This window comes from Trachemys scripta, chromosome 2, assembly GCF_013100865.1.
Source record: "Trachemys scripta elegans isolate TJP31775 chromosome 2, CAS_Tse_1.0, whole genome shotgun sequence".
NCBI lineage: Eukaryota > Metazoa > Chordata > Testudines > Emydidae > Trachemys > Trachemys scripta.
In genome coordinates this window covers 210,799,516-210,826,379 of record NC_048299.1, presented here as the reverse complement: position 1 = coordinate 210,826,379, position 26,864 = coordinate 210,799,516, and the positions used below count along the sequence as shown (strand labels likewise).

The 26,864-nt window shown below is 39.8% G+C and overlaps 1 protein-coding gene across 3 annotated transcripts in view; it reads right to left on the bottom strand.

The window, feature by feature from the left end:
- Positions 1-543: 543 nt before the first annotated feature.
- The window catches only part of MAPRE2 (microtubule associated protein RP/EB family member 2), a 145,482-nt gene continuing 119,161 nt past the window's right edge, over positions 544-26,864 (bottom strand). For all 3 annotated transcript variants that reach the window (XM_034762886.1, XM_034762885.1, XM_034762887.1), the window contains 3 exons: positions 17,639-17,778; positions 12,058-12,216; positions 544-2,292 (listed from right to left, as the gene is read on the bottom strand). In XM_034762886.1, the coding sequence (XP_034618777.1) occupies positions 2,221-2,292; positions 12,058-12,216; positions 17,639-17,778 (371 nt within the window). In that variant the 3' untranslated portion in view covers positions 544-2,220. The remainder of the gene's footprint in view (positions 2,293-12,057; positions 12,217-17,638; positions 17,779-26,864) is intronic.

The window sequence follows — 26,864 nt, the reverse complement described above, 5'->3', positions numbered from 1 at the left end:
CTGATGCCAGTAGCAGGGTAGGGTCTGATCCTGAATTCCTTGCACCACCAGAACTTCTGCAGATGCTAATGGAAATTTTTGAGACAAAATTAAGAACTGGGCCCTAAATGCTGATATTTTAGACAGAAAATATCCTGGATCTATCTATCTATGCTGGATCACGGGAATATATTTTATATCCTTATAAAAAACTCCTCACTTTTTAATTTGCTTTATGTATAGGATTTTAATTGAAACCAAGCAAATCAATTAAGCTAAAAATAGCAATGGAAGTGCTACATTGCAGGGTACAGCTCTTCCACTACCTATTAGTATTATTATTATCAATGCTGGGGTCAGGGCCAGAAAACTCTTTCAACCCACAGGGACTGGATACTATGCTGCTGAGCCGAGGGAGCAATTGAGGAAATGGAAACACCTGTTCTAATGTTTAAAGGTATTTTATGTACTGGCTGTGGTATGAAACTCAGTAGGAGTGATTGCTCACATTTAACTAAATTAGATGAACTTTGCTGCAAAAGATGAGAATTAAAGATTTTTTTTAAATTAAAAAACCTTCTGCTTCAGTATAAATTTAGAGCTTAATCAGTAAAGCAACTCCATAAAGATTTAAAAAGATACACCATTCAGAAGGTTTTATTGAGCTTCTGAGTGATGGTAGCTTGGGATGAGACTTTTCCTTGTGCCTGCCAAATCAAATAACCGAAGTAATAAATTTAGAATTAAGAAATCAAGTGATGGAAGCTAGGAACACCAAGTGTAAAAGAAAGGCAATACTGATTCAGAAATAGATCCAAAATGTGCAATTTTACGATTTTTTTTAAATAAGGAATGCTTTCAAATGTATTTTATGCTATATTTCTGCCTATAAAATGCCATAATTTAGATGAGGGTAACAAGGACCCTAATTAAGAAGAAACACCCTTGGCACAGAATTCTCTACATTCTGGTTCTGCACTGGGCCAACCTATCCAGTAGTAAGGTCAGTCAGCCTGCAGAACTGTTTTTGTGCCTTGCAGGTGATCCCCTGCTCATGTGTTCTTTACCTCTAACAGGACTTCTGGCTGGTTCACTAAGCATGCAAACTGGCCTAAGCACGAATGGGGAAAATATCCTTCAATCAGTATTCAAATCATTTCATGTTTAAAAGGAGAATCTCTTAAGAGTTTCAGGACTGGTTCTGCAGCTGGCTTGCTGCAAATCAACCTTGGACATGCCTAGCCCCAGTAAGGAAGTCTTCATCTTCCATAGGTGTATGGCCAAGGGGAGAGGAAGCAAGAATAGGAAAGAGGAATGGCTGATCCACTTGATCCTCATTTGTAGGGGTGGCAGGCAGAATACAAGGTCAGAGATGGTATTCTGCAGATGCAGCTGCGAGAGAGAGGAGATTGTTGTCTCCTGAATCAGCACTGAGCTGGAGGCAGCGACAGAATTTCTAATCAATACAGGTCCTTCAAAAGAAAGCAGCAGGGAAAGCTTCTGTTGAAAAGTCAGGAAATGGAGAGGACTTTCAAACAGTTAAGTAGACATGTATCTTCCAGAAATAAAAACATATCGTGCAGCTTTCTAACATGCTTTGGTGTAAAACAGTCAGTGGGTTTTAAATCTTTATTAGGGAAACTGTTGCTTTGCCTTCTGTTTTGTGAATACAGGATAGGAACGATATGAGTCACATACGCCTTTTCCCTCCACAACACACACCTCATCATTATAGCTTGAGTATCACTTCTAATGTATCCCTTTGTTCCAATTGTTTGACCAAATTTATGCCCCGAGGCAGATGTACTTGAAAATACCAAAGCACCACCAAGTGACAAACACATCTAGTGGTACAATACTTCTTGCCACAAGAGATGCCAATATAAACATTTTAGAACAAATTACAAACGTATCATACTTAAGACAAAAAGAAAAAATAAATATATATATTTTTTAAAAAGCGGAACAAATCTCAAGCAGCCAAGTGGTGAAGTTGCAGTGATGTACAGTAGGTGATGTAGCCCTACGACCTCTCAGGTAGACACACTGAAAGAAGACTTCTGCAAATGCATCTTGGCAAAATATGGGTACAGAATGCAGTGGTTTGCTGGCACTCGCTACGGTACATAAATGTTAATGGCAGACTGGGAGTGACTGGTTTTGAGTTTGAGGCCACACATGTTCCTTTCTCCAGAAGAAAGTTCCCACACAGAATGAAAACTGTCAAAGATGTTGGACAGGTCAGTATTCTTCCTGTTGCTGGGGCTGTTCATGGACCTGCTCCTCGCCTTCATGCTCGTCTGTGTGGCTCTCCTGCATGTTCAAAAATAAAAAAATAAAAGAGACTTCAACAGAACACACTCCTGATTGGATATATTACCATAGCACTTAACCTACTCTCTATGTTTTGGCTCCTAATTTTCATTCAAGTATGAGGACAACGGGTAGCCATAATTTCAAGCCTACCAAGGCAAGACATCTGTGTTGGACACTCCCACATCCCCTTTATTTTCAATATCCAAACTATTTTGCAAGTATGTCTGTTTAATATAATGGGATGAACCTTTGGGACTAAGGGGTTAATATTTGAAGAATTTCATTTCCAGTACAAAAGAGACTCGTTCAGTGGAATAAAGGTTGCATACTAGGTAACATGACTCGTAACAGTTTTATGGAAAAATAAGTTTCAGAGCACTTTGGGATAGCTTTTCTTTTTTTACTTAAAGACTCTGAAAACTGGGATAAGACCATGTTTAATACAGTCTGCTGCAGTGGCCTGTGGTACGTGACTGTGGTAAACAGGTTAAAACTGCACAACTGGTCCTAGAGAACAATTCAGACAAATCCACTTGAACATAGGCTGCAGCTAATAGCTGGGGAAAGCACAGATCCATCATGGAATTACATTATAATTAGGGCTGTCAAACGATTAAAAAATAATTGCACCTCATACAAGTACTGTAGTGCAATCTCTTATCGTGAAAATGCAACTTACAAATGTAGAAATTCTTCTTCTTTTTTATATAACTGCACTCAAAAACAAAACAATGTAAAACTTTAGCGCCAACAAGACAAAGCATGAAGGAGCACATGAACGGTTAGCATATCTGGCACGTAAATACACCTCTACCTCAATATAACGCTGTCCTTGGGAGCCAAAAAAGTCTTACCGTGTTATAGGTGAAACCACGTTATATCGAACTTGCTTTGATCCGCCGGAATGCGCAGCCCCGCCCCCCCCGGAGCACTGCTTTACCGCGTTATATCAGAATTTGTGTTATATCGGGTAGCGTTATATCCGGGTAGAGGTGTACCTTGCAATGCCGACTACAACAGTGCCATGTGAACACTCGTTCTCACTTTCAGGTGACATTGTAAATAAGAAGCGGGCAGCATTATCACCAATAAATGTAAGCAAACTTGTCTTAGCAATTGGCTGAACAAGAAGTAGGACTGAGTGGACTTGTATGAGGTGAACTGAAAAATACTATTCCTTTTGTTTATCTTTTTTTACACTGCAAATATTTGAAATAAAAATAATATAAAGTGAGCACTGTACACTTTGTATTCTGTGTTGTAACTAAAAATCAAATGTAAAAATGAAATGAAAATGTAGAAAAACACCCAAAATTAGTATTGTATTATTGTTTAACAGTGCTATTAAAATTGCGATTGTGTCTTTTAAAAATCTAGTTAATTTGTTTTGTGTTAATTGCATGCATTAACTGTGATGAACCGACAGCCCTATTTATAACAGATCGACCCATTTATTAGTTAATATATGGATTTTATTTTAACCAGTTTGTGCTTGATGGGAGCTGGGATTATTCCCCCCCAAAATGCTGTTGATTTGAACAGCATTAAATGACATATTGTTCCTATGAATGAGCATTAAAGAATAGGTAGTTTATCTGTAAGCTAGAGTTTGATAAGGGATGTGACCAAGTGGCTAAATGAAGAGTGCCTGATACATATTCCCTGATTTGTCATTCACCTACCCCTGGTCAAGTCTCTTAAAATTCAATGATGGCTCATAAGAGTCTGAGCAGTGTTGCCAACTCATGATTTTACTGCAAGTACCCCAATATTTGCTGTTTTTCATAAAGCTTCAGTTATATCATTACACGAGTACCTAGGCTTAGGCTGAAGGAAAAAAAAAAAGTCTAGCCTTCATGGCTAGAAGCTTGAAAGGCTCAAAAGCTAGAAGGCGCATTTAAAAAGAACCCAACATTTAAATATAATATATGGAGATATACCTATCTCCCAGAACTGGAAGGGACCTCGAAAGATCGAGTCCAGCCCCCTGCCTTCACTAGCAGGACCAAGTACTGATTTTTGCCCCAGATTCCTAAGTGGTTCCCTCAAGGATTGGACTCACAATCCTGGGTTTAGCAGGCCAATGCTCAAACCACTGAGCTATCCCTCCCCCACATTCTCATGATTTTTTGGGCCTGACTCATCACTTTTGAACATTTAGGATTGGCAGTAATATTATCCAAACTGAGGAGAGAAAGGAAGCACCATACTCACAGGAGCAGCACTGGCCAGAACAACGTGCTACCTTTTGGAAGAATTTTCCCCAATGCAGCTCTGAGGATGCTTTGGGGGCAGGGCCACAATGCAGTCCTGACAAGCCCCTCTCTGGGGCTGGCTAGCACAGATGGCAGATCTAGTTTTTCTTCCTCCTTTCCCCTACAATACAGTATCGCTGACTCATGCAGAGGTGCACTAGGGAGCAGATTTTCTTGCCCTTCCCCAGCCCAGCAAAACTAAATGCTAAGCATTATCACATAAGCATGATCTGCTAAATTACATTATAAAATGCACAAGGTCCAGAATGCTTTACAATTGAGTGAAATACAGTCTTGCATTCAAAAGTTGGATGGAAACAGATATTTTTATTTTCCCTAGTTGTTTTATGCACGATTCTGCTAACCTAAATCAAAGTTTAAAAGGATACCTAAACTTTGCTGGGAGTTTTATTTAATCCACAAAATGTACCTTAAGAATAATTAAATAGCAAAACGTATTTATTTCCTTTGAACAAATCTCAGTTCAGCATTCACTGACTTCACTGGCTACTGTTAATGACATTATGTCTGACCTTTTCCATATTCCCATTGACTCTAGCACCATTAAAAGCTATACTTTGTCTCAGCAGATTTCATCATTCTGGAGAATGATTTTACTGAAAAGGTCCTACATAGTTCATCCCTCACCTACATTAGTGATAGCTAGCTGACTACGACTGAGGGGCGGGGGGACAACTTTGCTTAGCTGCCATTCAAGTTGCACCATTAACAATGCAATACCTTTGCAGGAATTGCTATCTCCAGACAATTTTTGTTAGACATGATTGGTGTAAATAACTCTCCAAAACGGATATTGCTAATTTTCAAATTTAGGGGGGGGGGGGAAAGGAAGGAGAGGAGGGAGGCGAAGAGTCTGATGGAGAGAAAATGAGGCTTCTCAGTTTAATTCAAAGCAGGTTATGCAATAAAGTGTTTCCATTTTAGCAGGTAACTATATGTTTCTAGAGGATAGGGAAGGCAGAATAAGGCTTTTTATATTTGGTGTCAATGCTGAGCTTGTTTCCAAGAGTAGGAAAATCCCAAATTGAACAAACTGAATCATCCTTCATTTAGGAAGCTAAAGGAAAAGCAATTTTCAGGCAGATACCAGGTGTCGATCAGGAGAATTATAGCTTAACACTTTGGGACCCCTTGGGAGAAGTGGCCTTATTACATATATTATTGGTACATCACGCCAAAATGGCTTTTAACATTAATATTAAACAGCCCATTGTCACAGATAGAATTTAAAGGGTTCAAGGCTTATAAAACTTTAGGACTACATTAAGTAAACCCGGGCTGGGAGCTGTACATATGAGTTCCAGCAGTACACAGAGATACAGCAGCCTCAACCTTGCCCATCTATCTACAAAAAGAACAGGAGTACTTGTGGCACCTTAGAGACTAACAAATTTATTAGAGCATAAGCTTTCGTGGACTACAGCCCACTTCTTGCATCCGAAGAAGTGGGCTGTAGTCCACGAAAGCTTATGCTCTAATAAATTTGTTAATCTCTAAGGTGCCACAAGTACTCCTGTTCTTTTTGCGGATACAGACTAACACGGCGGCTACTCTGAAACCTGTCATCTATCTACAGTTACACATGACCCAGCTCACGTAGGAATGGTCCTTTTCAGATGGGAAGTTAAACAAAATAAAAACAGAACGATACACAAAAGTCAAAATATTAGCACAGATGCTCCTAATCTCGGGTATTAAAGTGACCTCCGTGGGTGTTTATCTGTCTGATAAGATGCCAGGGTAAATTAAAATCAATGATTTTTTTTAAAATCTGCTTCCTTCATTATTTAAATTGGATTTTATTTAAGCTAAATACAGGGTTTTTTTTTTTTAAATACACTATTTAAAATTAAATTTGAAATTGACAACCTACGTTGAGGCCAAAACTTATTACAATCTTAAAATTATTTAATTTAAACATTAAAATATCAAGCAGTACATGTTTGCTGCCAAATTTTAAAGACAGTCAAAACCATTATACTGGTAGATGTCACCTGAGTTTGTTGAAGTGCTAAACAGAGACAGAATATTTTCTTCATTTCAGTTTATTCAACTAGTTCAGTTCAAAGACTAGTTTATTTCAAGTTAAGAAAGCAGATGGGAGTTAAAAAAGCAGGAAAGCTTGTTTTTCCTCTAGCAATCTATGAATAAAAGCTAGATATGAGAGGAGAGGAGAGGAGAGGAGAGGAGAGGAGAGGAGGGGAGGGATAGCTCAGTGGGTTGAGCATTGGCCTGCTAAACCCAGGGTTATGAGTTCAATCTTTGAGGGGGCCATTTGGGGATTTAATTGGGCTTGGTCCTGCTTTGAGTAGGGGATTGGACTAGATGACCTCCTGAGGTCCCTTCCAACCCTGATATTCTATGAGCCTGGCCCAAGGCCAAGTGATATGAACAAGGATGGATCTATAAATTCTAAAATCTTGAAGGATATAATGACCAGAAACAATTAGTTCAATTTACTTACTACAGACAATACAGGTTATAAATCAGTTAGTTTTAAATGCAAAACATGTTTTGATAAACTTTTTTGTCTTACATATCCAGCATATTTAAAGCAGTTTTATTTAATAAAAAAATAAAATGCTGGTTTTGTGCATTTTTAATTGCATTTGAATTTCCATCCAAATAGAGTAGTGGTCCCCAAACTAGGGGGCACCTCCCCCCCGGGAGGGCATGGAGGAACGTTTGGGGATCACATCACAGGGCTTGGCCAGCCCCCATGGGAGAGAGGGAGGGAGTGCCACCCAGCCCTGCTCTGCCCCCAGCTCCAGCCCCAGCCACAGCTCCATTCCACCCCCTGCTCTGCCCCACCCAAGCTCCATCTCCAACCCCAACCCCAGCTCCACTCTGCCGCCAGCCCAGCTCTGCCCTCATTCCCTCTTTGTTCCCAGGTCAGCTCTGCCTCTAGCCCCAGCTCCTCCCGCAGCTCCAGTTCTACCCCCCTGCTCCACCTTCAGCCCAAGCTCCTCTGCTGAGAAATCCTTGTCTGTGCTGTAATGGAGAGGGAGCGTGGACAGATTCTATTACTGGTATGGGGGGTGGCGTGACAGGAAAAGTTTGGGCACCACTGAAATTAACACAAATAACAAGCAAAAAATTAATGTATATAATTGCTTAAATAAAAGTGTATAGATATCCCCCTGATTAACACAAACACCAGATTTAATGTAAGGACTATATTTAGTTGCAAATCAAGATGTGTTAATGATTACCAAGCAACGAAAATCAACCTTTCTTCAGGAAAATAACTAAAAAGTATGAATGTAAAACATGATTTAAATCAATAATTTAAATCATGTTTCATGGCTGCTGATTTAAATCATGATTAAAATCAGTGATTTGAATAAATTTGATTTAAATCAATCCACCCTGACACACCAGTTAGAAAATACAGCATATTATAATAAACCTGTACATATTGACCTTGTACATGTGCTAGGGAAAGCCGCTAATCATGAGCTAAGAACTGGCTTGGGAACCTACTCTGAACAAGACTGGTAGTCTTCTGTATGAGGAATGGTTTTCTTGGGCTGGAAATGGCAAATTCTCCCTGTGCCCTGGCCACTCCTGAAGAAGTTGTTCTGAAATTTGGGCATAAATTTCTCAGTTTATACAGTCTGTACCTATAAAAATTAAATAGGTAAGTCAGACTTTCACTATGCACAATCACTTTAGGACCGCAGAGTCTATTTGAACAACACCTCTAATAAGTTTGTTAGTCTCTAAGGTGCCACAAGTACTCCTGTTCTTTTTGAGGATACAGACTAACATGGCTGCTACTCTGAACCCTAAAAAGCATTTACTTCTAGCTTATATCGTAGGATTGTCTCACCTCAGGCTTCCCCCAACAGAGATGCTAGCTTTCCAGCTGTGAATAACCTGACTCTTCAATTTATCTGACTCATACACTGAGCCACCATCTAACTGCTCAGGTGCAAGCAAAGTCAGGTATTATGAAGCCCAACTACTTCAGAAGTGTCTCTTTCAATAGGAGTTTCTTTCTGAGGGACTGGAGCAGTAGGGTGCTAAAAATTACTAAATGTAGACAAACTGCTTGAGAACCTTTAGCTGAGTGACTGACAGGGATAGATATGTACTAAAGCATTTAATAACGGCAAGCTTTTAGCTTCCATTGAATTGCAAGAGACTAAACTGTTTAGGGGAGAGAACAGAAGAAGCAAATTTTTTTGCTACAAGCCAGAATTGCATGGCTCAGGGATTCATAACTGGATATGAAGACTTTCACCTCTGGATTACAAAACTGAATTACCCCAGTTCAAAAGTGACTGAAAGCTGTTAGGCTAAACAGACTATCAAATGTTTTACTTGCTAACTGAAGTCTCAGTTCAGTTCTCAGCAGATCCATGACATAAGCAATACATTTACTAAAAAAAATAATGACCCAGTATCTGTCTCTCTTAAATGCCTCCTCCCCCGAGCACACCCCATTCCCGCTCTTCCCCCTCCCTCCCGGAGCTTGAACGCCGCAAATCAGCTGTTCGCTGCACTCAGGAAGCGCTGGGAGGGAAGGGGGAGGAGTTGGTAAGCCCTGGGCCACTGACGCACGAGAGGTGCTGGGGGAGGGAGGCAGAGGGGGGGGGGGAGCATGGTGCCAGTGGGTGCTCTGCACCCACTAAATTTTCCCTGTGGGTGCTCCAGCCCTGGAGTACCCACCCATAGAGTCCACGGCTATGACTGGAACAGCAGGTAAGAGTGGGTCGGCTCCCACAAACACAGCAGTCTCCTTACTAGGAAAAAGGCAGGGGCCGTATTCACAGAGCCAACCTAGGGGCACCAGTTGCCCCGGCATAGGGGCACCAGTGTAGGGGAACCAGTATTCACAGAGCTGAATGCGCCAGCATAGGGGCACCAGTTTAATAATACTGCGTAGGGCCCCATATATCCTACAGACGGCCCTGCTTAGGGGGTAGCTGATCTGAGAGTTGAGCTCCAGTCTCTAGTCCTGTCAATTCAGAACTTTTCAGAAAAATTAAGTTTATTTAAAAGAAAGAGCTATTAAATATAGGGATTTGTCTGTCCTGAATAAAAACAATTGGGATGTCTGAATAGGGCATGCTCTCTAGAAAGAATACAATATATGCCTGTAAAATTACAACTTAAATGAACCAGGGCATGTGAGCGCTACCAAAAGGTTACTGGAAATATGAACTGAAAACAAATTTAAGTCAACAATGATATTTCAAGCATGAGGCCTTTGCCAGGAATGATTTGTTCTAACTATAACTTTTTGCTGAGGAAAGCCTCATGACCCTTGATATCTAAAATGCACCCTGAACACTAAGTTAACCTTTTCGCTTCACTGACAGCCCCTACGCTCCAGCTCTTTCATTAGCAGTTTGGGACTTTCTGGACCAGAGGTTAAACCAAAGCTGGATTTAGCAAGAACTCATTAGCAAGAAACCAGAAATGTTGGAGCTGCTTGTAGCTTTGGGAGTTGGGGCTCCCTTTCATTGGGGCTCAGGAAATCCTAACTGCTGTTACCAAGGGATTAGCCTATAAAATGCTCAGCGAAAGAGAGAAAATTTAACTTGGAGATGAGGAACAGATTCACTGCACAGGCAGAAAAATAGAACTCAAAGGCAAGGCAAGCCAAGGAAAAGAGAAGAAACTGCAAAAGAAAGAGTAGGCAAGCTATGCAAGTACCCTCTCCACGGTTAGCATCAGAGCACCTAGCTCTTTGGCTCTAAGTGCTAGTGCGCTGATGTCTTACCTCAGTTAAACCAAACTGAGCACCAAAGAGCTAATGAGGAAAGACACCCAATAAAGCAAGGGGCTCAATTTTCCCATTGCAGAATATGAATAATTCCATGGAAGTTATCTGTATCCAGATGTGGGAGAACAGGGCTGTAATAGTAAGATGAAACCCGTAGACTCTTCTTGGTCACAGACTTCAGGTGAGGATGCACTGTATATGCTAAATGTTTTTGTGCAGCTATTAGTTTATGACATTCCTAGTGGGGAGGATGGAAGGAACCAGACAAAGGGCTCAGAACTATGGTCTGAGGTAAGCTGAATTTTGAGATGTGTTTTGCCAATAATGAAAGCTAAAGAAAAGGGAATCAACAAACATTTTTTAGCTGGGAAGTCGCTTAACAATTCAAGCCAACAAACAAACAGATGTGATAGGGATATGGGGAGAAGGGCTTCCCTTTACAAATAAATCACTGTTCTTGCATCCAGACATTTCCTTTGACCACTATATATGTGCAGTTTTTATGACTTTGCTCATATGTCTGGTCAAGTTTTTTTTAAAATGTTTGCTCCTATCAGTATTGAAATACTGGTTTGTTCCCTAAGGAAACCTCCACGAATCCCTCCCACTTCCAGTCAGTTTTAGCTGTGAGTGATCATCAAGATCATAATTACAATTTTCAAGTTCTTGATAGTGTTTTTAAAACTACACAAGGTAAATTACTCTACCCTTGCTTTTAATGACTCAATAATCTTATCTCAAGACAACTAAACCAACTACTACTGAAATTATCATCTGAGAATAGGTGCTAAATAAGGAAGTGTCAACAAAACCACAGTACAGTGAGAGTACCTTGATGCCAATACACTCTGGAACCAAAGTTATGGTCTACTGGAGACGGAGGGGTGGGGGTGTGTGTATGTATGTGGTGTCAGTCTTGAGAGTAGTGAACACAGGGATTTAGCTAACATGAATGGGAATAATTCCAACTAAATTCTCATGGAGTCATTACCCCTGAACATATCTAAGGAATTTAGTCAGTATCCTTTGTCAGCCCTCTTCTTCCTGCTCTATTAAATGTTTACAGTGCTATGTCTATAATACTAGTGAGATTCTTGCTTAATCTTCCAGATAAAATAATTCTGAAATATTGCTAGACTGAAAAGGACAAAAGATTATTGGGTTTTGTGCACTGAAGATTCTGCCTATAGCAACAGGACAAAAATGCTAAATAAAAAAGCAAATATGTTCCTTGTACCAAAATTAATATCAATGTATACAGTGTGCATGTGTGCAAACCTGTGAACATGTCTATCTGGTCTTCAATTTAATATTCTGAGCTATTTAGGAACCTCTATATTTCATCACATTTATGCAATCTGATTTTCAAGAACATGTCAAGGTACAGGATTACAAAGAAATTTCTGTATAATTGCAGCAGCAGGAAAAAAGCAGAGGCAGGAACAAGAATATATGAAAATACTTCAAAATGCTTATGACGTCCCCTTCTGTTTCAGATTAACGTCTCAACAAAATTAGAGCGCACAAGATTTACACAACTGCGCTAAAAAGCTATCAACCCCTTCAGTGCATTCACCAATAGCAAAAAAATACTGGTTTTTAGATGCAAAGTGGTTTTTTTTACATTGACATTTATTAAAAAGACTAAGTTGCAACAGTCTGTGCTGATCTGCCTAGAGAACGTGACCCAATATAGTGCCTGTTTGTTTTCATTAAGGAAATATACGAGAATAAAGACCATCTTGCACTTACATGTTCTTCTGAAGCATAAAGGACTTCCATTAGCCTTTGGACAAGGTCATTATTTTCTTGCCCATGTTCTTGGCAGAGAAGTTCAATCTCCCTTAATTTTCCAAAGTAGAAATCCCTTTCCTTCTCCACGCCTTCGAGTGCAAGTTTTAATGAATGTACCTGTAAATAAAACATACATATTCCAATAACAGGAGCACAGCATATGCCATCTGTGAGACAGATATGAGTGATTTTTGCCTACAATACAGGACAGTGCATAACAGGCATAATCTTAATATATATACTTTTTTTTACAAATCTTTAAACTTAAGGTGTATTTAGTAGTTGTTAAAGGTGCCAGACTGTCTGAATAAGGATATCCTTGTTCACAAAGCAGTATAGGCAGAGCAGTGTAAACTTCCCCATAATACCCATCAATGCACCTCAACCCTGACCCTAGAGGGACCATTTTTACAGAATGTTTCAGTGCTGTGGTAATACATAGCAATAGCAAGCTACAATGACAGAGTGGCTCTGGATCTAGGACTAAAACCTGGCTCTGTTGAGACTGCTATAAGTGCCAAGCTGTGCCATTTGCGATGGCAATTAACACAATATTCATAATGGCCGCATTTCTACTTTGGCTGAATTAATGTACATTTGTTGTAAGTATTGTTTATCCTAAAATTTATCTACTCCTTAAAAATATTTAGCTTTGTTTCCTGATAATTTTTTTTAGTTTTCTGTCAATCCTGCCTTGGCAGAATAATAATTAGATGACCTAATACATTTTTAAAAAAATCTTTGAGTGCAAGTACTGTGCGTGGCTGCTTATACCTTTCTTCACTTGTTTAACTGGTCTGGTGCTGGGTTTCAGAATTCTCTTATGCTGGCATAAAATGTAGTGATAGTTCTGAAATACTAGCTTTCAGGTGGTTGATCCAGGTACTTCTTGATGGGGTTCTCACAACAAATTTTTTGGTGGCCTCAGAGAGTGGCCATCAACTCTTGCTGGTGGCCACTCTGACAATTTTTCCTAAAATACTTATTTAACTTTAGGAAAAACAAATAAATCTGCACAAATACATGTCCAAATCATTGTAATTTATTTAGGTAGGGTTTTTTTGTTGTTGTTGCAAACTCAATAATAAATACAATTGTCTCTATTCTTTACTGGACCTACACAGAATAGAAACACAAGGTGCTTTTCATGTTCTTTTCTTTTGCTGTTGTGGTGTTCCTTGTACCAGAATTAATCACAGTGTATACAGTGTGGCAAACCTGTGAACATGTCTATATGGTCTTCAATTTAATATTCTGAGATATTTAGGAACCTCTATATTTCTTTTGCTTTTTTGGTTGCTTTTTTTATTAGACTTGCTAGCTAGTAAGTCTGCTGCTGTGAAAAGTGATATTTGTACGTTTTATTTATATAAGCAGACTTGCTAGCTAGCTGGGAGGCAGTGAAAAGTGGTATTAACAGACATACAAATATTACTTTCCACAGCAGATTTACTCATCCCTGGCAAGCTCGGGGACAAATTAAGTCCAGGATGGAGAGGTGGGTAGGGAGGCAGTGAGGGCCAGGGGTGATGGAGGGGTGGTGAGCCCAAGGCCAGCACCCACCACCATGCAGCTGGGGCCAGAGTCGCAGCTGGTGCCTGACGCCCCACAGCTGGAGCCTGCTGTCTGCCACCCCAGAGCTGAAGCAGGAAGCCCAAGCCCCAGCGTTCCCAGTAAGGTGACCAACTCAGACTGGCTGGCTGATCCTCTGGCATTTGTGGCTCCAGAGGGGGGCAGGGCTGAACCCCTGCTGGCAGCCTTGGGGGATGAGCCACTGCGCTGCCCCCGCCCCACCACAATCACCGCCCAGGAGGCTGTGCTGTGGCCACAAGAAAAGTCCATGATGGCCGCATGAGACAAAAGCCGAAATTGCTCGAGTTTCAAAGTAACTCTCTTAATTGACACCTGTACATGAGAATCTAGTTCCAAGATACACTTTGCCAGCTTTCTTTCACCACTATACCTGTTTCACTCATTTGCTAAGCACTCATTTATAGTTAATCCTGACTGTATTAAAATAACAGGTTTCATATAAACTAGAACAGAGTCCTCAATTCCTGTTTAATTTTTCCTGGCAACCTGAAATTGTCATGAAAACTTAGAAAGCTTGTTATTCATTAAATGAAGCTATAGTGGAAAAAACAAACTGTATGGACAGCCTCAGTAGTTGAGATCTTCTAATTTTGCCTATACACCTAAGGTAACACGGCAATGGTTCGCCATCTTTTTTTGATCTGCAACTCATAAAAAGGTGGAAAAATTGTCCCATGACCCACCATAGCCCCAATATTTTGCAGCCACAAAGGACTGTGGTATTCCAGGTATGGGATGATTTTCTGGCCATTTTGTTGGTTGTGAACCAAACAAATGATTGGGATGGCTGTTGCTGGTGAAGGACTTCTTGGGTGTGGCTAGGCTGTTACTATGGTGTGTGGGAGCTTCTTCCTGCCTCTTCCAGACACACAGCACTCAGACTGGGGCATCATGAAGCTGGCTCCACAGCCCTAGAAGCATTACTTCTCTGCCTTGGAGCTGAGCACTATGCAGGCAGGGTGCAGAAGGTCCTATAAACTTAATAGTGAAGTGCCAGCCAAGCAGTCACTATTAAAAAAAAAAAGTCTTGTTAGCAGAAACAAGTGACCTCTTTAAAAATCTAAGATTTAATGCAAACTTGCCAACTCCTCAATAATTATTGCTTGCTCCACTTAAATCATCCATATTGACCCTTTCAGTGTCAGTCATTTGTACACAGTCCTCAGGATTTTTACTGATAGACACTTGTTAAAAATGTGTCAGTGGTAGATATGACAGTGACTTAAGCCATAATAAATATGAAAATATAAGACTAAATGCAGACCAAGATTTCAAATGTGTTGAGCACCTGCCAGCTCTCACTGAAGAAAATAGAAACTGCTGGGAACTGGGCACTTTTGAAAGTCAGGGCACTTATTTAGGCTCCTAACCACAGACTTCGGTGCCCAGCTTCAGGCACCTATATGGATATGGTGCATAATGTTTGAGCCCTGTTCTATATTTTTCATTTTTCCTACATACAGCAATCTAGTAGAGATGATTTAGTTTATACTTTGGTTCATTATAGACTTTTAAAAAAATATTTACAGAGGATCCAATCAGGATCCAGGCCCTGTTGTGTTTAGTCCTGTTCAAACAGATACACAGTCTCTACTCCGAAGCACGAGGGCTGACAGCCTTTGTAATTCTGTCCTAGTTAGTATAATTACGATTCGGGCCTGATTCTCATACCCACTAAAGGCCCTGTACACTAGTCTAGTAGTGTGAAGGGGCCTCAAAACAGATGTAAATGGAATTTATGCCTAATTTAAGGCCTGTTTAAGGCCAAACAGGTGTAAAGAATCTTTAGTGGAAATGAAAATCAAGTTCTCTATTCTTAATATAAAAGTCTAATTTTTAAAAATCTTAGTTTAATCTTCAATAACATCCTGTAACAAAAGTTCTATAGGTCACTGGTTCTCAAACTGGAGTACACATACCCCTGGGGGTACGCAGAGGTCTTCCCTGGGTACATCAACTCATCTAGATATTTGCCTAGTTTTACAACAGACTACATAAAAAGCACTAGCAAAGTCAGATCAAATTAAAATTTCATACAGAAAACTATTTGTTTACACTGCCTATATAGTATACACTGAAATGTAAGTACAATATTTATATTCCCATTGATTTATTTTATAATTATATGGTAAAAATTAGCAAGTAAGCCATTTTTCAGTAATTATTCTGTGACACTCTTGTATTATTATGTCTGAATTTGTAAGCAAGTAGTTTTTAAGTGAGGTGAAACTTGGGGGTACACAAGACAAATCAGACTCCTGAAAGGGGCACGGTAGTCTGGAAAGGTTGAGAGCCACTGCTATAGGTCAGTCAATCACTATGTAAAGGTATATCTCTTTCTCAGTTGAAAAAGGTATTTTGCCTTTTTGTTGTCTTCCTTCCAGATAGCAAAGTATACTGACCACCACCAAACTCCGAATTCAACTACAGATCCCTGGCACCCTACTATTAAACCTCTTTCCCTCGTGAAAATAAATTATTTTTTTTATTATTCCTCCTATCACAAGTTTTAATCCTTAAGGACAGACTTAACTCACAAAATGTTACTGGATTCTTCATAACAGGGCAAAATAATTATCAAGATACCTTTTAAACTCTAAATATATAAAATCCATCAATTCTTCTTTCTTCCTAAATTCTCATGCAACATGTTAGAGGGACTAGAATTTTTCTTACAAACCATGCAGCTATGTATTCAAGTAAAACTGTAATATGCATATTCAATCACAACTAGCTTTAAGGCAGCCCTCACCCTGCAGTATGATTCACCCAAAATCATCCTTGGCATCTTTTTAAAATATGGGTACAACATTGGCCATCCTGCAGCCATCTGTTAGAGTAGCATTTTTTTAATGACATCACTTTTTCGTTCGTAGCTGATCTATTCCATTTGTTAGGTCCTTCACCACTGTGAAGTGAATATAATCCAGACTGAAATCGGAAGTTCATTTTTCAGTTGTTCAATGTTTTGCTCTGTCTCAGTACTTTTACTATAAGTATAGAGTAATCTTCGGTTTCATGACTTTTCATATCTTTCCTAGTGCTTGTGATAACTAGGGCCCTACCAAATTCACGGCCACAAAAAAAGCGTCACTGATCGTGAAATCGGGTTTCTCCCTGTGAAATCTGGTCTTTTGTGTACTTTTACCCTATACTATACAGATTCCTCAGGGGAGACCAGCATTTCTCAAATTGGGAATCCTGACCCAAAGGGAGTTGCAGGGAGGTCACAAGGGTTATTTTAGGGGGATCGTGGTATTCCCATGCTTGCTCTTGTGCTGCCTTCGGAGCTGGGCGGCTGGAGAGCAGTGGCTGTTGGCCGGGCTCCCAGCTCTAAAGGTAGCGCCCCACCAGCAGCAGCGCAGCAGTAAGGGTGAAAATACCATACCATACCACCCTTGCCTCTGTGCTGCTGCCTTCAGAGCTGGGCGCTCAGAGAGTGGCAGCTGCTGACTGAGGGCCCAGCTCTGCAGGCAGCAGCACAGAAATAAGGGTGGCAATACCGAACCATGCCACCCTTACTTCTGCGCTGCTGCTGGTGGGGTGCTACCTTTAGAGCTGGGAGCCCGGCCAACAGCCACTGCTCTCCAGCCTTACTTCTGCGCTGCTGCCGGCGGCGGCTCTGGCTTCAGAGAGGGGCTCTTGCACAGCAGCTGCTGCTCTCCAGCTGCCCAGCTCTGAAGGCAGAGTCAACACCAGCAGCAGCACAGAAGTAAGGGTAGCAGTACTTTAATCCCCCTACAAAACCTTGCAGACCCCCGCCCCTGACAACTCCTTTTCGATTCAGGACCCCTATAATTACAGCATCTTGACATTTCAGATTTAATTAACGGAACTAATGAAATTTATGATGTTTAAAATCCTATGCCCGAGAAATTGACCAAAATGGACCATGAATTTGGTAGGGCCCTACTGATAACTAATTCTGTGGCTGAAGCAAAGTTACCTGTTCACTGAGTTGTATGACTTGTGTTTCCAAATCTTTATCTGATTTGGATGCTGAGCTGCTTGGTGTGGCTTTTTTTGCTGACGATGGACGAGAAGGTGTGGACCCTGGTTTAGAAACTGGACTGGATTTAGCAGCACCTGAAAGCACAAGAATAAAATTGTTTTGAGAACACTCTTTTAAAAATCAGATTTAAGTATTTATGTCCAGTGTAAGTATTATACTCCCAATAATTTTGAAATTTTACCCCTTCCAGATACAGAAAAAAGCTATTTAATTTGTATATGACCATTAGTGCTGTTACTTCCTGGTTGTAAGTAGAAAGATGCTCACTTAGGTGCAAAATATTGAAAAGGAAAGTAAATACCATAATAAGAATGTTACTTTGAGTTTAAAAGGACAAAATAGCTCACCGATGCTCAAAGAAAGGTGAATAAATAACATAAATTTTTTTAATTACTACTACTTTACAGTTTTAAAGATGACACTGGCAACAACTAGGTCATTTAGCTTAATTGTTAATATTTCTTAATTTTAAAAATGTACTGGAGAAGGCAAGTTAATTTAATTTGTGGTGATTTTATTTGTAAGTCTATCTGCTTCTATGCTTTAAAATGGAGAAGAAAATAATACCATTACTTGTACAATCACACTGAAATTCAGCAGATGCAAACAGAATTAAATCCATCAGTGAGCACTTGGTTGCTGCAGTGGCCAAAAGATCATGTTTCTGATCAGCTTAGGAGGTTTTTGGTACATCATGTGAAAAGCAAAGCTGATAATGTACCCAAATGTACAGCAACACTTTTGCCCACAGAAAACAGCACTCATACCAAGCACAGATAGGTACTCTACTTTCACAAGCATCAAGCACACACAAACGCTTAAGTACAGACACAAGAAAATGTTGTGCTAATACTATCTTTATGCGCACCTAGGGCTGACAACTGATATGGTACCCTTCCCTTCTCCCCTCTCTTCTTTAGGGTTTGAGTGATTACTAAAGTCCCACCTGGGCTCTCAGTTTACCATCTGTGGAAGGAGATGCCCAAGCTTCATGTACTGTAATGAGCAGCACCAACTCCCAAAGCACAGGACGTTCCACTCCAATTATTTTTCAGAAGAGACCACCCACTTAATGGTATCTACCTATCCTGCCATCCTAAACGGTCACTTATACCACATACTCCTAATTCCTGCCCCCCTCTCTTTACATGCACAATAAATTGTGATTTGATTACATCAATGTGGCCTAAGGTTACCAGTTTTTAAAACAAAAATGACTGAGCAGAATTAAAAAGCATAGAAATGAACTCCCTAGACCTCTCTGCCAACCTGAATTATATTTAAGGCTTGAGGAGGAAAAGTTAGGCTTGTTAGGTTGCCTATTTTCCTTCAAGGAACGGAGTAAAGAGTAAAAACCTAAGAAACTCAAATAATCCACAAATAAACTTTGATGTAGCAAGACTCTCCGCTCCCATCACACACACTCCCCTCCCCCCCACAAGATGTCCTCAGGCTTCTCAGTCAAGAAGCTCAAAAGCTGAGTGGGAGGAATTGCAATGATTGGTGATTCAGTCCAGCTTGTTAGATTCTTGTGATTTAGTCATAGACTGCAGTGGCTATTGTACCAAGAGTTATCTTTTCTCATCACTTTATATTCTCTAGTGACAGCCCTGAGAGTATAAACAATTATACAGTTCATCTGCTTTTAGTGGACACCATTTTGGCTAAAATTCCTCCATACTTTTTCATATTTGTTACAAATAAAATTATTGATATATGCCAACAGAAAGTTAAAACTCCAATCTGGCCAAAATATAGCATCTTCCATCCTGAAGTCCTTACAAGTTACATACATGGACCACATCACCCCTGGATAACAGAGTTTAGGTACAGTATACAGAGTTGGTAAAGACGAAATTTACACTGTTCGCATGTCTAAAATTACTTATACTTTTGAAAGAGCACTTAGTATCTTGAGCAATAAAATTTGGTTCATGAGGCTAACATGAATCAATACACACTAACGGTGCCCTACTGCTCATACACAAACAAAGCAGGAAGTCTTTTTGGTAAAGTACTCTGACAATAGAGTAAGATCTTTAGTTGCCATTTTTTCCTTTTTCAGACACCAGCAGATCTTTGTGTATAATCTTCACTAACATTTTCCCCAAGGGCCAGATCAATACTTTAAAATACAAGTGAAATCACAACTCATTAAAACAAATCTTTTGTTAGGATCCCAGGATCCTACTCTGACATTTAAGTGATCCCTGCATCCCATATGACAATAAGTTTCATTTTTCATACAATACCATATATATATACATATATATACACATATATATATACACACACACCCCCCCGCCCACCACCACCACCACTATATATTTTACATAGGTAGAATAGGAATGCTTTCATCAGAGTTTCTAAATCTTACTCTTCATAAGAGCCAGATAAATAATCCCCTCAGATACATGGTAAGTTTTTTAAAGTGGGAACAAGGGTGCATATTTTAAAAGCTAGGGCAAGGGCAGCCTGTTTCTTTTCCTTCCTGGCTTGTTTCCACTTAAGAGTTCAGCAAAAACTTCTTGAAGATCAAGGTGTTAAAACATAAGGAATGGCCACTTAAAGGAAACAAGCCGTGCAATTCTATCACTTGGGAGACATTCCAAACTAGAGGGTAAAATACCACTGTGAGCAGACTTTAACTAGGTGCAATCTCATTCTTCTTGTCATGCAGTTCTGAGTGGGGTTGCAGGCAACATAGCCAGATGGGACCAGCCACAGTACATACAACTGGCTCAGACTGACCAGACAACTGTAAAGCTGCTAGTAAAGGCAGCCTTCATGGAACCTGGAGCTCTACCTCTGTGTCGGTCTTCAAATGCACGTACCGAGCATATTTCTTACGGAAAGGATTAGGCAAGGGGAAAAAAATCCTCTTCATTTTCCCTGGAAAGATATTAGACCCTTTGCAGGGAAGTTAACCCCCTTATTAACAAACACGGCTTCATCAAACTTGATACAATGATTGATAAAACTTAAAAACAAAGAGAAAAAGTAACAGATAAGAAAGATGAAGTTTCTAAGTTGTGAAAACAAGGTTAAAGTGAACAAAGGTTTTGAAAAGATTTGATTAGCTTGGAAAGAAGGAGTTCCAGAAACTAGTCACTTTTTCACTTCTGTAGTACGGTACAATGTACAGAATAATTAATATGCAGCGCTAGTATAGAAATTAAGGTAGATACATGGTCTGATGTATAGGAAGCAGTAAGTTCATGTCTGTTTAACCCAAGAGGGCATTTCTGAATTGCATTTACAGACGAACAGGAGACAGCAGAAGTGACAAGACAGTGCAATATGGACACACTTTGTCCAGTAATGTCTCGGGTTACAACATTCTAGACCAGAACACAATGAACGGAAGAAGCCACCCATTGAAAAAACAACACGCACGCATGCACACACACGTCCACACACAATTAGATAGTTGTTACCAGAAAATAATTAAATATGGCTTTTTATGCATATCAAGACCAAGGATCAAGGCTTATCATCTCCAACTGCAACCTACATTGGCAAAAACTAATACCATTAGAATACCAACTTAAAAAATGGTGGTGTAACTTTAGGAATTAGTAATAAGGTCTGGCTAGGGACATATCAAATTCATGGTCCATTTTGGTCAATTTCACAGTCATAGGATTTTAAAAACCATAAATGTCATGATTTCAGCTATTTAAATCTGAAATGTCACGGTGTTGTAATTGTAGGGGTCCTGGCTAAAAAAGAGTGTGTGTGTGTGTGTGTGTGGGATTTCCGTAAGGTTATTATAGGGGTGGTTGTGGCACTGCTAGTCTTACTTCTGCGCTGCTGCTTCTGGCGGCGGTGCTGCCTTCAGAGTGGTGGCTGCTGGCCAGAAGGCCAGCTCTGAAGGCAGAGCCGCCGCCAGCAACAGCGCAGAAGTAAGAATGGCATGGTATGGTATTGCCACCCTTACCTCTGTGCTGCTGCCTGCAGAGCTGGGCCCTCAGTCAGCAGTTGCCGCTCTCCAGCCACCCAGCTCTGAAGGCAGTACAGAAGTAAGCGTGGGAATACCACGACCCCCTAAAATAACCTTGTGATCGCTCTGCAACTCCCTTTTGGGTCAGGACTCCCAATTTGGGAAACACTGGTCTTCCCTGTGAAATCTGTATAGTAGGGTAAAGGCCCGCAAAAGACCAGATTTAACTGGAGGCGGGGGACCAGATTTCATAGTCCATGATGCATTTTTCATGGCCGTGAATTTGGTAGGTCCCTAGGTATGAGATGTGAAACATGTAAATCACTGGACAGAGAATATGTTGATATGACCAGAAATTAACATTTGATGTTATATAGCCTGAGTCCACCTCATAAAACTTCTAATCATAAGATCGCATGTACTGAATAGGCACAATCATCTACCTACTCTCTCACCTCTAGATGTTCTCTTTCAAATGCTATTTGAGGCACCATAGTGGGGTGTTCTGGGAAAGCTCAGACTGTCTCCTGCCTGTGGTTAAAGATAATTTGATAACACTGCTCATATAGCATCGTTCACAAGCACAAGAGTTATTAAAGGACTATGTTTTAAAATATTAAGTCTATGGCTTTTTTAATTCCTTATCCTGAGTGACACTAAGCACTTCAAACCCCACGAAAGTCAGCTAGAGTTAGGCATGCTCCTTACTGCTCAGGATCAGGCCCTAAATGAACAGGATGTTCGGATATCCATAATCAGTAATGTAGTTTAAAAAAAGCTAAATAATTTGAGTGCTCCAGATGGCATGAGCTAGAGACAGCTGAAAATGAAATTTGAATAGAATTTGCTGGACGTCGTCTGCTAACTGAAAATCTTTTGCATTAAAGTAAGTTTTACCTCCATGTTTACTCTTTTTGTTTGGCCTCAGGGAAAGCCCTTGGGGAGGGGGGAATGAATTTCCAACAGAACCTTAATTTTATAAAAAGTGTAACCGCTCCAATCCAGAACTATGATTAAATACAATATTTCAGCCTAGACCATTTTTAATCAGTTAAGTACCTGTAAATTGGAGTCACAATGGGAAACCTTGATAGACTTAATAGCTGCACAACTGAACACTAGGAGTGCAAATACTGCACTTATTTACACCATTCTAAATCTGGAATAGCGCCATTAATTCTCTGCGGAGAGGTGACATATTTTCCATACACAAATAGCCAACATGTTCTTCCAGTCTAGATGATTTTAGCATGAGGATTCCAAGCCAGAATTCCATGGTACTGAGCAGTCTCTCGTTCTAAGATCCTCCATCTTGAGTTGCCCTCAACACTCTCCCCATCTCCCTTCATTCTCCCAGCAGACTGGCAAAGTCCTTACATTTAAAGATGCAGTACACAGAAAATAGGATAATATCTCCTCAGAGCTGAATAGCAGCAGACTTCCTTCTTATTTCTTTAATGAGAAAAAGAGTATTTTACTTTCATTATTGATTTTTGTCTGTGCACTTACTCCAGCCAACGTGACTGAATTATTATTTATTTGTATATTATGGAATCCAACGGATATTCCAATTAGATATCAGGCTCACACTGTACTACATATTCTCTGGACAGATATGCAGCGAAGAGGACAGTCCCTGTCCCAAACAGCTTAACAAGATACATGCTCTGTGTATGTCTTTGTTCATTAATGTAGTTTTTATTGCCTCTGATCTCCAGCCTGCTCTGTGTCAGCATGTTGTCCATTTTAACTATACATTTATTCTTTTGGGTAACAGGGATATCTTGTTACCTGCAAAAGTACCAGGCACTTAGATATTGCTATTTATTTCCATAGCACTAGCAACTATACATTCCCATCTAGGCAGAAGTCTATGACAGTTTCAACTGTATTTTCAAAAGAAAGATTTATGAAAACAATTAAATGGCTCCCCTACATATCACATCATGTAAGCAATTCCTTTCAATCATCACTGGCATATGAGGCATTTAATTATCAACAGCTGGGATGCTATCAGGCAGCTTCAACTCCCAGTCATAACTTTAGATGCCCAAATCTGACATAGTATGTTATGATTTTATGTTAGCTCACAGCTCAGTTTTAAATGCACCATGTCACTGAGTTTGTTAGCAGCATCATAGCTGCCTGAATTAACACTCAGTTCATTTTAGTTTGTACCTGGCCATACAACAACCACCGGTGTAAGATCATTTAATATGCTGTTTATAAAGACAGCAATTATTTTTATCTTGACAATGTAATATAAATTGGATAGAGCAGCTATTAAAAACATTACAGTTCTCAAGCAGTGTATTAATGATGGCCTAAAAACATAATTACTATCAGTCTCATTATGCCGAAGAATTTCCCACTACAGCTTCTATTTTCTTTCCTTTTTGCTAAAGAGGAGTTTTTATGCACAGATTTAAAATGTTTAAATTTTGTATAAACTGCTACAATCCCAAACCTTTCATTGCTGATTACAAAAATGTGGGATCAGAATGCCAGGTCACTTAATACTCTGAGTAGATGTATTCAAATTAATGAGTCCAGGATTCTGTCTAAATATGACTTCTGGGATTTAATTGTAGTCCTACAGACAAAACACCCCAACTATTGACTGCCTCAAGGGCAAATTATCTGAAGCTATGTCAGTAATTACTAACTTGTTTAATATTTGTGGAAAATGGCATGTTCTGCTCATGTGACAACTGCATGAATGCAGTGAGAAGGGACACGCCAAAACATTGTACTCTGCTTCATCATTCATGGTCATTGCTTGAGTGGAATTTGGGACTCACTCACATTAACTGCAGTATTTCTTCTGTCAAATTCATAAAAAAGGGCTAAAATAAGAAATTACACTGGTGACATGCTCCTGAGAAGAAACAATCTTTCAGGAAGATTAAACTTTAGAAAAGGTCATTTGAATTAACAGATTCCCTACGAAAGAAATCATTACTGAGAGAATCCCTCTTTCCCACACATTTCTTTTAAAGACAAGGGAATTAGTGCTTATGCGTGCTTCCCCTCACAGCTCGGTGAACATGCAGGAGCCTGCTCAATTGTGTGGCGGGTTTGCGGTGGGTGAGGGGGCGGGCGACTGAATGGGATCAGAGACTTAACTCATTTCATTTGTGACCCAAGACAAAAATCTAATCCTCTGTCTTCAGAAGAACTGTAACCCTACTGCATTGTTTACGGCCCCTTTTCCACCCACTGACATCTTCAGATCAAACTTCTTAGCTATTGCTAAAAACTTAAATTTTGTTTCTTAAATCTGCCCCATATCTAAAGGAAATGAGCTTGCGTAACTCAAGGTCCGTCTACACTGCCTCACAGTTTGGCCTAAAGCGGTATAAATAGCAGTGTGCATCGAAGTGTTGTGCTGTATCTCTCCCACGTGGGTGCGGTGGGCAAGAATTATTCACTTCCACAATGTCCACATGGGAAAGTTACAGAGCAGGATTTTAGTGCGCACTGCTATTCTCAGATCTGGAAACCTTTATATCAAGTTGGCCAAAGTGCAGCCTTTGTGCTACACATAGTCCACTGGAGGTCTCTGATCCAATTGGAGCACTAGCTACATGGATTGATAGTCTGATTTCCACCTTAGCATTAAAAAAGGGTGGCTGCAATTTGCTTAATATTGGACAAATTAGGTATGCTCCTAGGCTCGCAGCAAGCTGCCAAAGCAGCTTTAGCTGGGCGAAGTGTGACCACTCTGCTTAAAAGTGTATCATAAACAAGGCTCAGCATTTGGCTCTTGAATGTTGGCCATGTCTCTGAATAACTCACTTCTGTTCTATATTATAGAATACTATGTAAGAGGCCTAGAGCTATATACAATTAACCACTTCAGCATGTGTATAATTAGAACCTAACATAATAAACATTAAGCCCCATATATTTTTTTGCAATGCAGTTTCAACTCCTTTCATTAGATATTAATCAAAGAGCACATATGCTCTGCTTGCCACTTCAGGCAGTTTTTGTTGTTGTTGTTGAAGCAGTTGAATACATCAGGAATGTAAATTACAAGGCATCATGGAGGGATTTGTTGGAAAAAAATATTGTTTCCAGTAAAACCTTTAACTGATCATTCAAAGTAGAAGGCATGAATGGAAGCAGCTGGTCTAAAACAAATGTTACAGTTCAAAGTAGTAAATCTTAACAAGATACCGGTAAGTAATATGCTGAACTATCATGGCTGTACACTCCAGTAATTTAGCAGAGATTAAGGATCTTTTCTCCTCTGGATCATGTGAAAGATCAGTAATGGGATATAGATGTGGTTCTCAAACTTTCATATTTTTCAGAACTTAAGACAGGGAGGGTTTAGAGAACTTTTTCTCCCAACCCACACCTTCAGCCACACCTTCCATTCCATGTGGTGGCTGGATCACTCAGTTACATTCAATAGTAGGACACTGTTATAGAGACAAGTTGAAATAAACTTGCTTTAATGCAATAGATTCAGCTGCTTGACACTAGCTGTGCTATTTATTTCCTCTCCATGGGTATAGGACTTTACATTAGTAACAAATCTCTTCACCTTGCCTTCAGCACTCACTGCCCTTGGCCTCTTTGCAGTTTGAGTCTGCCCTCTGAATTTAATAAACCCACACCGACTGTATTTGCCATAAAGCTGACAAAGAAAGTCTTTGTAAGCAGACTCCAGCAACCTAACAGGACTACATGCTGGAATCTCTACTTGTGATCTAGTATATGCACAGTTAAAGATTTCTGGGATGGGGTGTGACGGATGGAGTTCAATTATACTTACTTCCCCTTGTGATGGAAGAGGTTCTGTAGACCACAATTTGAAAATGATTGGGAAAGCCATTTAGGAAGATATTACCACTAGAGCTATCTGGAAAATGGATTATTGCCTTGTGGAAAATTTTGACTTTTGATCCTAAAACCAAAAATTCAATTATAAACCATATGCTTTTGTGGTTTAGATTTTTCAAGGAAAACTTGACATTTTTGAATGTCATGAAAAAATTGTTTAATTGAAAATCCATTTTCCACCAGAAAACAGTTTTGATGGATAATTTTCACCTGGCCTTAATTACCACCTAATGGCTTAGGTAAAATGGGTTCAACCACTTTGTAGCAGCAGAAGGAGCCATTTTAAATTGGTCATTATGTCTTGTAAAACGATATCTGTGGGATTTTGTTTTTGTTTATATATTCAGAATTTAGCAATGTGCA